At 42.9% G+C, this 13,689-nt stretch overlaps 1 protein-coding gene across 2 annotated transcripts in view; it reads left to right on the forward strand.

The window, feature by feature from the left end:
• The window catches only part of LOC308325705 (TSC22 domain family protein 2-like), a 33,274-nt gene extending 20,208 nt beyond the window's left edge, over nt 1-13,066 (forward strand). For both annotated transcript variants that reach the window (XM_080778348.1, XM_080778349.1), the window contains 2 exons: nt 9,451-9,502; nt 10,571-13,066. In XM_080778348.1, the coding sequence (XP_080634474.1) occupies nt 9,451-9,502; nt 10,571-10,930 (412 nt within the window). In that variant the 3' untranslated portion in view covers nt 10,931-13,066. The remainder of the gene's footprint in view (nt 1-9,450; nt 9,503-10,570) is intronic.
• Nucleotides 13,067-13,689: the final 623 nt, after the last annotated feature.

The raw sequence follows: 13,689 nt of genomic DNA on the forward strand, positions 1-13,689 counted from the left end.
TTTCCATCCTCAGTGCCTCCAGGACATACGTACTATGTACAGTACAGCAGTCGTTCTCAAACCATGTCATGCCAAGGACCCCAAAATTGATATATTTGGCCACAAAGGAACCCCGATCTGAAAAGGTTTTGTGCCAGGGTCCCCCTTCAGAATAGAATATTTGTGTAGAAAACAATTGTGGATGTCACAAAATCCTAATGGCACACCTGGCCTTGTCTCACGGAGTGGCACAACGTTTGAGAACCAATGCTCTACTGCGTCCTTTAACATACTTCCCTCTGGCCCCTAAAATAACTTCATAGCAGAAGCAGTATGGTTGAATGCAATCTCCATGTCAGTGTTGCTATTGCACAAGGTAAACTTTACAGAAGAGTTTGCAACGGGTTGTGCAATGAGTGACGGCGATAAGCACACGGCTCAACCCATGGCAGCGCTCCGTTTGATGTGTGAGCCCAGCCCTTTATCCCTCTGGGCCTCTGGCTCGCCAACAGAAAGCGTTTTCTTTTTTTGTTTGTCTTATGCGCAGGTAAAACCCGCGAGGTACTGTAACGTGGCTTTACTGTGATGTTCAGCAACACATTTTTTAAAGTCAGCGGTTCAAGCTTACAAGCTCTCAGCTCTTTAACACGAGGCCCATGAGGTTTAAATGAGATCATGTTGTATCAGGGAGTGGTGGGGCACTAACCAGGCAATCTTGTGCTTGAGTTCCACACTGCCACCCACTCCCGGGCGTCCTCCCTAGTACCAGTTGTTTTCGGAAGTTGTTCTATCTAGTTCACTCTGTGAGTTCGTACCGTGGGCCAGTGTGAAAGCCACCATGTTGGCCTTCATCCCAGTTGTTGTTCCCTCTTGGTTGGCTGTGGATAGTGCCTGTGCAGCTGACATACGTGGAATGTAACTACGTACGTACATTTCAGCACACTACTTCAGTAGAATTTTGAGCCATGACTGTAATGTGGCTCAATTTCCATGTAGACAATATTTGACCTTTTACTCCACTCCATTATTTGACAACTTTAGTTACAGGTTCAGATTATTAATTTAAAAAAGCAAACATTAAGGACTATTTTATACTCTGTAGCTATATTGCTATATAGTTAGTATTGCATTTGCTACTTTGATGTAAGTAAAAATAATTTTGCAACCAATCCTTTTGCAACCTTATTTTAATGATGTTTGGGAGACAATAAACACTTTCCTGGGGTTTTTATATGGGAAATGTGTTTTTTGATATTTTAGTATTTCAAAGTGATAGAAATAACGGTGATGGGTCATACACAGCAAGAACTGCTTTAGTTTTTATTCTTGCATAGTGAATAATAGACAAACGTTTCGGCTATGCAGCCTTCATCAGTGTCATATTTCCATGGACTCCATGATGTCATGGACACTGGCCTCACTTACTTCCTGGACTACATTGTCTCAGTAAGACAGCCCTCCCCGTATCCACAAGGAGGAGCAGTGCACCAAAGCATTATGGGAATGGTAGTCCAGGAGGGAAGTGAGTTCATGGACACTTTTAAATACTAAAATATGTAAAAACACGTATTTACGTAATACCCACATAAAAACCCCAGGAAAGAGTTTCTTGTCTCCCAAACATCAATTATATAAGATCTGGTTGCAAAAGGGGTGAAGTGTCCCTTTAAGCGAGCAGTAACGACCAAACCCACGATCAAACAAGACTTAACTACATGATCAGCTGCTCCTCTACTCCGTTCTGACTCCAGGCCATCAAACGTGCTGATTTACTTTCTTACATTTTGAATAATCTTCAGTGCTGTTTATCTTGCTTAGCTCCTGGCACGGAGGGAAGAGAACACGGGGAGAGAAGCTATGGGTGTAAATGGCAGCGATAATAAATCAGAATAATATCACTGTTTGTTGTTTACTGATCACCATAGCAACAGACCCACCAGTAGCCCATCACATGTCCTGATGATGATGCTAAGAGGGGGGGGCAGTTTTTCCTCCACTCCTCCAAGGACTATTATAAAAGGAGGACTGGACAGAAACATCACGTAACGTGGTCCTGCGGTTCCAGCTGGCAGATTCGACAGGCACTGGGAGACGATCTGGAGCTGAAAGTTCCACGGATGGACAAGCATAATGAATACACATTGTATTTTAATGATGGCAACCTGCATTCAATAATCTGTTCAGGAAAATAACAGAAGACACATCGCACTCTGTTTTCTGGTCTCTTGCTTTTCAGACGCGCACGCTATATAATTTAATTGAGGCGTCTAAATAGCACAGAGTACATTTCTTAAAGACAGTTTTTGCCTTTAGTTGATAGAATACAGTGAGTAGACTGTCAAAAAATGTGGAGAGAGAGAGATGGGGGGGAATCTCAGGATCGAGATTCGAACCAGCAACACGCTGTCGAGCTGCATTAGCAGCCTAGGTGCCGGACTGCTACGTCAGCCATCCGGCCCACAGTACATTTGTGACCAGGTTGGCTAGTTGCCTGAAACCTGACAAATCTGCTAGAGAGAGTGCAGCCCGGGCAGAACATGTCTGTGTTCTTTAAATACAATATAATTATATAGTGTGCACATCAAAGACACATCAGAATGTGATGCATCTTGTTTTATCTTCCTGAACCAATTATCTAACAATGGTCGCAGTCATTACAACTACTGTTAATTCATAAGCTGGTCCATTTGGTTCTCATTGACTAAAGTGTCAGTTTGCATCTATGGCGCATCATGCTGTCCTTGTTGAGTCTCAGAGGTGTTTCCTGGGCTCCTTGAACCTCTCTCATCGCTGCCACAGAGCTGCTGGGTGAGGAACCTGAAGCTGAACAACCGGGATATAGGGCTAGGATATATGACTTAAAATCAATATCACCATTATTTCAAGTCTTTGACTCGATGGCGATTATTTAAATGAAGGCTCACAGCGGCAATGTTTACGCATTCTGAGCTTGTAGAATGTAGAGCCAAGAAAGTAAATAGGGACGCCATATTGAAAGTGGTTAAGTCTGGCTGTGTGTGTGTGTGTGTGTGTGTGTGTGTGTGTGTGTATATATATATATATATATATATATGTATGTGTATATATATATATATATATATATATATATATCCAATGAAAGTATTAACAAGGCTAAATAATACCTACATTATTGGATCAATTGGAACTCTTGTTCTTCCTTATTTTTCCCTTTCCTGTAAAGTAACAGTTTTGGAAGTAGTACAAGGTTTCCACCTGACAGCCACACATACTGTATCGATGTGATTAATTGTGATGACATGGCGCCAATGTTTCCCATCTAATTGTTCTTGTTAGCTTGGAACTGTTCACGTGTAGTGAACCTCTGCCTTAACTTGACTCCACCAGCGAGTTCCTCCTCCTGCTCCCGTCTGGTCTCTCTCGGGGAGAGATGATGTACTCAGAACAAAATCTGATCGGAGGGATATGCGGCCGGTAGAGGCGGGATCAACGCGAGACTGGTGACGTATTATAGCTGCGCAGCGCAAATGTAAACACAAGCTAACAAGACTACAACTCAAAATTATTATGGAGATATCTCACACAATATATTTGTGTGAGAGAGAGATCAAGGTAGGAGGAGGGAACTGTTGAACTCAATACTGCTGCAATCTGGAGTCAGGTTACCTCTGCTTAAACCTGTGTACATTTATAAATCCAGAGTGAACTCCAGTAAACTGCCTAGAAGTTGTGAGAATAACCAGCCCATCCATCTGTACAGTAATGGAGTACATTTACTACTGTACTTAAAGGACAACTTTAGTTTTTTTCAACCACGGTTCATGTTTTAGGCTATTAGAGAAAGTAAAAGATGAGTGTAATTTTATTTTTTCATTTGCTGCTTTCTTTCGTTTTAGGGATTTTAGCCGTTTTTGACAGGGGGGCGGGGGCATTCGAGCATGGGGCTAAATATGTATTTCTTTACAAAATTGTATAGCGATTATTTTTATTATTATTTACTAGAGTCCTACTAGACCCCAAGAAATTACATGACCACAGAAGATCACAGGATCTACTGAATGTGAAGATAGCCTACTGGGGGGAAGCCACACTGTGTAAAACGAAAGAAAGCAGCAAATGAAAAAAGAATCACACCCGTGTGAACCGAGTGGTGCAACTCCCCTCTCTCTCCCCCCTTTTGCTCTCTCTCACTCTCTCTCTTACTCTCTCTCTCATTAACAGGCAACAGCGCCCCTACTGGTACTCATTATATGATGCTCATAGGTGAATGTCACATACATAGGTGAACGTCACATACATAGGTCAACACGGAAAAAGCTGTTCCTTGGAGTGGTTTCACCACTCAAAAGCTGGTCCTTGGAGTGGTTGCACCACTCAAAAATTACACTCACCTTTTATTTTCTCTAATAACCTAAAACATGAACCTTGGTTGAAAAAAACTAAAGTTGTCCTTTAAGCTATCCATTCATTCTCCATCTTCAATCATGACACGGGGGAGGACATAGTACGCATCCCCAGTACTTGAGGCAAAGTATAGAGATACTCCCTCGACTACAAGTGAAATTCGCTACGCATTGTGAGCTTGTGATTCGGCTATTTTCATTATTTGAAGTATGTGGTTAATAATAATGCACAGTTTCCCCCAAGCTACAAATGTTTTTTTGAAATTTTGCCATTGGAATGTGGTTGAGTGAAGGTCGCAAGTATCCAAAAATACAAACCAAAGTACAGATAACAGAAAATGCTTGGTTGCATACTGTCCAGAAAGCTTTCTTTCCCTTTCCTCTACCTCCCATCATCTTGTGTGTTTGTGTTTTCCAGACATCTCTAATTAAAAGGAGTAAACACTCATCCTCGTCATCTGTCGTCGTCCCCCCGTCCCCCCTGCAAGTCTCAATCGGGAACATAGATGCGACTGTCTCTCTCACGCTCCACTGCTCAGTGTGTGTTGCTTTCATACACACTCTAAACCCACTGTTATTTTGAGATCTTCGCCATAGAGAGCACTCTCTCTCGGCCACAGCATGCGCATTCAGGTTGTCCTCTATATTCAGCACCGGTGCCACCACAATTAATTATATATTTATTTTAATATTAGCTGGTCGTCATTCATCATGTCGGGTGCATTTTGACATTAATTATCCCCAAATTAAGCCCCCCAAAAATATAGTGTAGAGAGTGCATGCATAGAGTGCTGGGCCAATATTAACCACTTAAGCCCTATATACTTCATCCTACGACAAATGGCAAAAATAATCTATGCAGAAGCTGAGAAACATCGTGATGTGTGTGCGAGCTTGTAGATCTGCTATGTTTGCTATAATGACATTCCTATATTGACATTCCCAAAATAGGGCCACCAGGGTTAAAGTGGTTAAGAATGACTGCTTTCTGCTAAATAAAGTGTCCAGTTTTAGTGTCAAACCAGGACTGTTCAATTTCAGTGTAGACAATATTAATTTATAATATATTTTAATGACCCAAATCCACCCTAAACGGCGGTTAACCGCAGCTAAATCCGCCATCTGCAGGTCTCTACAGCAGATCTACTAGCTTGACGCGTTGTGAGCTTGAAGATCGACTCTTTTCTCTATTTTTGTACGTAACGTTGCCACTGTACAACTAAGTAATACAGGGTGAAGTGGTTAATAACTAAACTACAGTATTTAGTCGATAATACTCCAAGTCCGTGCGTCTATGGAGCGTGGAGAGTCTTTTAGTCCAGTGGTTCCCAAACCTTTCAACCCAAGACCCAAAACAGAAATTTGACATCTCCCCGGCACCCAAATTAGTGAAAATAGCAGTTGTCCAAGCTCACAACGTGTTGTGAGCTTGTACATCTGCTATTTTTTTGGTGGGGAAATGTATGGATTTTCTTGGATTCCTGTATTTTTGTATTTTTTGTATTTTTAAAAAATCTTTTGAAACAAGGAATAAAGTTATTTTCTCACAACCCATAAAAATAGGTCGACAAATGGGTCCTGTCATACTGATTGAGAACTCCCTGAGGTCAGGAAAGCCTATAGTCTCCATAGGAAGGGTCTGTGTGTGACGCCCTGGTCTAATTAAACACACATTTTAGTACAGTCAGGGGTGAATTTTAGGTTTACACAGCCTCCCCCCAGCTTATATATAAGTAATAGAAATAAGACCTACAAAAAATAGCGTAGTGTACATTGGTGGGTGGCAATACTTAGTTTTGAGTAAGTACTATCTCATAAAATGTTTGAGTGTTTAAGTCGACAACTTATTGCGTTGTCTTTATTTAACTTTTGGCTCTGCGTCGGCATCGACCCTGTGACATGTTTGCATTGCCGTCATCTGACGTGGCTGATCAAAGGCATTTCTCTGAACAAAAGAAGCCAGTGAGTGACAGACAGGTATTCTACAGCAGCGGAGGTATGAGCAACATTCCTTTTCCCCTCAGCGCAGCGCAGCACAGTGCAGCGCAGCGCAGGGAGGCTGCTGATAGCCATCAGCTTCCGTTCGTCTGGGACACTTTAAATTGGATGTTCAGGAACAGAATGTCTTGTGAAAGGAGTGGTTCTCAAACATACTCACGTCAAGGACACACACCCACCCCAAAATTATATGTATTTTGGCCGTGGAGTTACAGACCCCCATCCGAATAGATTTTGTGCTAGAGTCCCCACAAGAGAAGATTTGAGGTTAAAGGTATTATTGTGAGCTTGTAGAAGTGTAGTTAAAGGGCTTGTTCAGATCTTTGGAAAGCTGTAGTAATACTAGGAAATACTTGGCATTAATATAGTGGTTCCGGACATTTGGTGGGGGCGCACTGGGGGCCACTCATTAAAATTTACTTAATCCACAAAACTAGTCATTTGTGTTGTTGACCTATTTCTACCATATGGAGCAACTTTCGTTCAACTTTGACCCTTCTGTCACATGGAACTATGTTTTAGTGCCGCTGCTGGCGTAGAGATATTGGAGGGGTCAAAGTTGAACGAAAGTTGCTCTATATGATAGAAATAGGTCAACAATACAAATGATACTAGTTTTGACCAGAATTCCCACCACGGGACTCAGGCAATCAATTAATAGTACCTTTGCAACCACTATATTAATGGCAAGTTTTTCCTACAACTTTAAATCCAAAAATATGAACTAACCCTTTAAACTGTTAAAATGGCCCTCAGCACCACTGCCTACCACATGAGGGCGGTGGTGTTTCTACGTTTGTACTGTGGCCGACCTATCACCCACTGAGTTTGAGAGATATGCATGGGAGAAAAATGCCCCTGAAAATCAGCAGCAGGAGGGAGGCAAAACATTCTCCCAGTTATTATTTCTGCTGACTTTATTACTTTACTTATGACTTTATGTACTAATTCGATTTTGCCTTGCCTATTCATGGATTACACTGATGACCTTATGAGAACCCATTCGAAATTTCCCATGATTGTTGTCAAGCAACTTTACTACAAGTAAAGTTTTTCATAGTGTTTCTAGAATGCTTTTCCGCCTTTCCTGGAGCTACATATCTTGAGAGCGTTTTTGGCTTTTGTAAATACTAGGCTACATTAATGTGTGTGTGTGTGTGTGTGTGTGTGTATAGTAGTGGTGTAAGCCCAAAACCAAAATGTCCTGCTTTTTCAATCTGTGTAATATTGTGTATGACAAAAATATTGTGAATTGAAAGGGCCTTTTTGTAATGTAAAGCAGTGACATCTGAATTTAAATCGAATTTGCTATAGTGGAATGTTAGACGGGAAACCTTAGGGCCTCAGAGTCAGACCAATGGCCTACCAAACTGCTTTTTTCTATGTCAAATGACAAGCAGGCGAGCATGTGAGTTTTCTGTCTTGCTGACACGGTCACCATTGATTTATGCCGTTGACCGGGTCGCGTAAATAGTTGTTTATGATAAGCCGGCACGTTTTGTGCATAAATGCGCATGTGGAGATTGCAATTAAAATCCATTCTCATTACTGATTTGACACAACGTGGTCACATCGATATTTGTGTTGAATGAGCACTGTCCTCATCTTAAGTCATGCGCTGTCAAAAAATACCAGACATGCAAGCCCACTGCTTTGTGATCTTTTCTGGTAGTTTTTACACCACCCACCGTCGTGTGTCAAAGTATGAATCTGGTTTAAAACGGCTATTTACAAAGAGGGCGGAGCGAGGAGCAGTCAGTGTGGAGCAGTATGACTTCTACGTGCTGGGTCACATTTCATGTTTTCTATAAATGTAGTCCAGGACTTTGACCTAGTTAACTTCAGTTCAGTCGCCTCCCTCCTACCCACCCTGCTCCTCCTCCCTGCCCTCCGGTGCGCTCCGAGCCTCCGATCCACCCCGGTGGCCCACTTCTCCCGGGAGACCAGAGCGCACCGCCCCGCTGCCTGTCAGTCAGCTGTCACCTGCCACTGGCTCCACTCGCTCTCGCAGCCCGGTACTCCAGCGACCACCATAGCGACCATGCGGTGCACATACGCCTACCAACTGCCATGCTACCCCGGGTTCCCGCACAGCTATCCTACCGAGGCCGTCATAGTGTCACACTACTACAGGGGACGGCGCAGGTAGGCCTAGTAATAACATCGTACCGGTAGTCACTTGCCGACAACAGCCGATCTCCACAACGTGGTGCGTTGTGACTGTGAGCTTGCCTTGTAGATCTGCTCCGATGGAATTTAAATTGTGTTCAACGGAGCTTCTCTGTGCCTAATCGTGTTGTAGCCTACTACAGTATTACTTGTTGCATGCATGCATCTTTTGGTGTGAACTATATTATTTTTGTCCATTTTATTACTTGTTATAATCTGGGTATAAAATGTTATGTAGCTCTTGTTTTTGCGGAGGTGGTTTAATAATGGACTATTAATAATGTAGCCTATCCAATGTGGGGTAATATCTATCTTGAGTACAGTGGGTGTCCTTTGGGATTTAATGTTGATCTCATTCATTGAATGTTTCAAACCAGTTGTTGTAGTGGTAGATCTTTATTTTTTGGGTCACAATCCCCCAAGTATGACATCGCCCTTAAATCTTTTACTAGTAGCGGTGGCAATGTGGTAACTGTGACTAGCGTGCCGTGGAGCCTCTCTCCTTTCATGTCTAAACTCTGACCTGACCTAGAATAGGCCTATTCTTAATGCACAGGAGATGGCATTACTTTGGCTGCTGCTGGGGATTGATGGGGGTTCATTCTATATGCCCTGGCTTGCATCCAACTGCTTGTGGAACTGGTTCAGACTCAGATTGGAGTACTCGCCTTCATTCTAACACAAAAAAAAGGTTGCCCTTGATTTTCTGCTTTGTTTTCCTTTTTTGTGACTGGTTGTGTAAAGGTGTTGAATGATTGGATGACGTGCCCTGTTAGCCTAAAATCATGCCATGGGGATGTAATTAGGATGAGCCTAATGTGGAACATCACCGTTTTCTATCGAGCATTTACTGGTCATATTTCGGACTAAATGTTCTTTGACTCTTCATTAATTGTAACGTGATCTTATGTGTGTTTTACAGTGCCTCTGGAACCAGTGTTGTTGCCATCGATAACAAAATTGAACAGGCGATGGTGAGTAACCCCTTTTCTCGTTATTCTTGTGATTGATGCTAGCGTTTTCTCTTTGGTCATCGTTTTGAAAATGTTTCAAAGAAGGAATGTTAACCGCTTTCAACCTGGCATCCCAATTATGGGCATGTCATTTATAGGCGAAAGTCTTAAGGTTTTCTAATTGTTTTTCCAAAATAGATCTTGTGAGCTTGTAGATGGGAGTTTTTCCCCTTTTTATTTGTCGTATGACAAAGTATATAGGGCTTAAAATAAATGTTTAAGAAAATTCAGCAAAGACCCAGGGTGTGTCTGACCTTAACTACCAAAGATAGTATACTGGATTTGTCTGGCTCTACTAGACACTGTCCAATATGTTTATGATAAGGTTGTTACATTTTACACCCAGAAAGCACTTTTGCTTGTTTATTGTTATCTGTTAAAAACGACTAATTCTAGTATAGAGTTTTGCGTTCAAGACGACCATACTAGAGATCTCCACCTACTGATACATCTGAGGAAATCTGAATTCAATGTATGGGCTAGGTAGAACAGTGGCGATTATGGCCAATAACAAACCTAAACCTAACAAGTAGGCAACCAACTGCTTTGCAAACCAAGCACATACAACATCCCAATATGGAGGACCACCCTAAGGTCTTTGTACTGGTTCTGTGATGCAGTTTGTTTTTACATTTCTGAGTTGTTTCTACCCAGTTTAGCAGATTCATTGAATGTACATTAGATTAGGTCCCCCATTGGGTCTGTACTTGTCTCCCTTCCCTTCTAAACCAAATCTCTTCTCAGAAAAAAGCCCATCTACCAGCTTATGGCCTTGTAGATGAGCTATTTCGTTTTTTGCCAATGTCCACGACATGCCCGGAATATGGACACTTGGTTAATGAAAGCCACGAGTTCGTCTTTCTTATGCTACTCTGGTTGTGTCAAAGTCAGTTGTGTGTCAAAAGACCTCGTAAACTGGCCATATGAACCGCACATGATCCAAGCGCCTGCTTCTCAGCCGCTATCTCGCCACTGACCTCAAAGACTAACCCCTCTCTCTCTCTCTCTCTCTCTGTCCCCCCCTCTCAGGATCTGGTGAAAAGCCATCTGATGTATGCGGTGCGCGAGGAGGTGGAGGTCCTCAAGGAGCAGATCAAGGAGCTGTTCGAGCGGAACTCCATGCTGGAGAGGGAGAACGCCGTGCTGAAGTCTCTGGCCAACAGCGAGCAGCTCTCTCAGCTCTCGGTGCAGTCGTCCTCCACCGGCGGTGCCCTACCCTCGGCCGGGACTCCTCCCCAGCAGCAAGGACTGAACCTGCAGGCCCAGACGACGACGACGCAGCAACTCACACCACCTCAAGTTCAACCACAGCCTCATCCGCCTCACAACGACCCCAACGGCCCCAACGGCCAACAACAACTACCGCAACCCAGCGTCACTTCAGCTTGAAACGGCTACATCCTCTCACTCCGCTTTCTTAGAGCAGTGGTTCTCAAAGTGAGGTCCGGGGACCTCCCCCCCCTACCCCGACCCCGATCATGGGGTCCTTGAGGGGGTTCTGGGGAGGGTCTCCGGTTAAATGATTGATAGTTAGGCAACCAAATAGATCCTTACGGGTCTGTAAGTCAGTGTACAAACGGCTCCATTCGGTTCCATTAGTACTCTTGAGTTATGGGGCGTGGGGGTCCGTAGCCCTAATGTATAACACTGGGGGGGCGGGGGGTCCTTGAAATCAAAGAGTTTGAGAACCACTGTCTTTAGATGGACGATTAAAAAAAAAAAACTAAAAAGATGAAGTGCGCCTGCTCTTCAACTTATTACAATTAGTATATGTGAATTAATAATAAAAAAGCAGAAACAAACTTTGTCTTCTTAGCCACCAGCTTGACCATAAAAAGTGCAGTGCTTCTGTGTGTGCGCGAATGTGAAGAGTGCGCAAGCACGCATGTGTGCGGGGGTCAACCAGTGTTTGCGTACGTATGTACTGTATGTGTGAGTGTGTGTATGCGTGTTTGCTGTGGGCCTTTTCCAGTGTTAATGCAATCATCCCGAGAGGACAAACAAAGCGTTGAGTTGAGGGTGTCAGGGTCAGACTTTTGGGGTGGTGGTTATGAGGAGCGGGGGATCTTCACTCACTGGTCACTGAGCTGAAGTACTGGACTGGTTGATTTTTCTGGGACAGAGCCTGTGGACCAGACAAGACTTGCCTCTTCTCCTTCTAAAGACCATGCCTGGTACCGGACGTGGGGGCGGGGTTGGGGGGCTGCAACCCGAACTGAACTTCAAAACCCACCGCCCGCCCTCCCAACCCCACACGGTGCACGGGAACGGGGAGAGAGAGAGGTGGGGGGGGGGGGGCGGACAGGAATGAAAACGAGTGAGAATGTGTGTCAAATAGAGAGCGAATATTTTTTTAAAGAGAAAACTTCAGTGGGTGAAGGGGAGTGTATTTTTAGCCTTGATGTTTCACATGAAAAAGTTCAGACGTTTGGGAGAGAGTCTATTTTCAAAGCGCCGCTGCCGTTACTTTGACATCGTGTCCAACCCCCACCCCACCATGCGTTCATTCTCGAGTTCTACTGTTGATGTTTATTTATTACAGGGCTGCTATTTTCATATTAAAGAACAATGTCACGGAACCCGTTTTTAAAAAAATCAACGAAAGCCTTCCCCCTCCCTCCATCCCTCAGTTTGATTTTCTTTCTTTTACAGTGTTGCAGATGATTGGTCGCATCTCCCCTTCCAAGGGATAATGAATTACATTGATTGTACAAAAATGAAATGTAGGCAATAATAAAGGAATTCTGACAATGTTCAACACTAAGTGAAATTTAAACTCACTGGAATTGTTCATTCACAGTCATAAGTCAAGATCGAACGAATGTACAATTGTTTCGTGGGGTGCCCGATATGAATTAGCATTTAAAAATGTAGAGGTGAACGCCACCTTGTGACAAAATGGAAATGTCAGCCTGTCTGCACAGCAGGTCCTTTCAACCAGTCAAGTAGTTCTTTGAATATTTCTGATCTACAACACGTGACGTGTTGTGAGCTCCGCTATTTTCGCGGCACGACGACTTAATGAATTGGACTTGAGTGGTTAATGACGGCGTCAGTTCTGATAGGGTTATCGCAGTGGTTCTTAAAGTGCGGTCCAGGGACCCCAAATGGACCCTGACAGGTTAGTAACTCAGAAAGCGCACAAATTGAACCAAATTCCATTTGTGCCCTCTTAAGAGTTATGGGGGTCCTTGCAATTTAAAAGGTTTGAGAACCACTGTTGAAAAAGAAAATGTTTTATTGCCATACCCCCCCTCCCCCATTCTTTGTTTCAATGTATTTGGGTGGGTCCGGGGGAAAGAAAGCTGTGAAAAATCATTCAACCTTTAACCAAAGATGCAAAGCTGTGTAAATTATTTTTAAATGCACACTTGTTTATTTTGTGTTTTTTTTCCTCCTTCACTTTTTTTTTACTTTACTGTTTTCAGCATGTCTCTGCATGTTCTGTAACCTTCAAAACCACTTTCTTACCTCATTTCTATTCAGCACTCTTATTGTAACATAGTAGTCTGTGAACAATGTAATTGGGAGGGTGGGCGGGGGGGGGGGGGGGTTGACAGAGCAAAGTGCAGGAGGTGGCCGAGAGTAAAACTAAACCCTAGTGTTACCCAAACACTAGCTTCAGAAAAATGAAGTGAGCCATGTTTTTTTTTTTGTTCATTCAAATGGTGTTTGAATTTCATATGCCAATAGTTTTGTTACATTGCAAATTTTAATGTATTTAAATAAACGCAATATTCAGATTCCAACCATTTTGTTGCTTGTTTTTGCATGAATTTGACACCCTGTTGTTTTGAGCTCTCCTATAAGTCTGAACTGCAGTATTGCTCATATTGGAAATATACTGCAAGTAAATTGACTGTTCAGTGGGAATGCATTTTAGTGCAGAAAACAGACCCCCTGCTCCATGTACCCAATATTGCTTTTGGCCCTGAATTATAGGGCAAAAATATGGGAAAAATCTAATATTTGACAAAATACCTCTTGTCGACAGTGGTATTGTGAATTTGATGTTTAAATCATGGAAATAGATCTACAAGCTCACAACATGAGACGGGAGATCATTAAGATTTAGAAATTATAAAACACAAAAATTAGCACAACACTTTTTGCCATATTCCAAATCCAAAATGATCTAGTCTCATGGA

Source organism: Protomyctophum bolini (genome assembly GCF_963924005.1).
Source record: "Protomyctophum bolini genome assembly, chromosome: 12".
NCBI classification, from domain to species: domain Eukaryota; kingdom Metazoa; phylum Chordata; class Actinopteri; order Myctophiformes; family Myctophidae; genus Protomyctophum; species Protomyctophum bolini.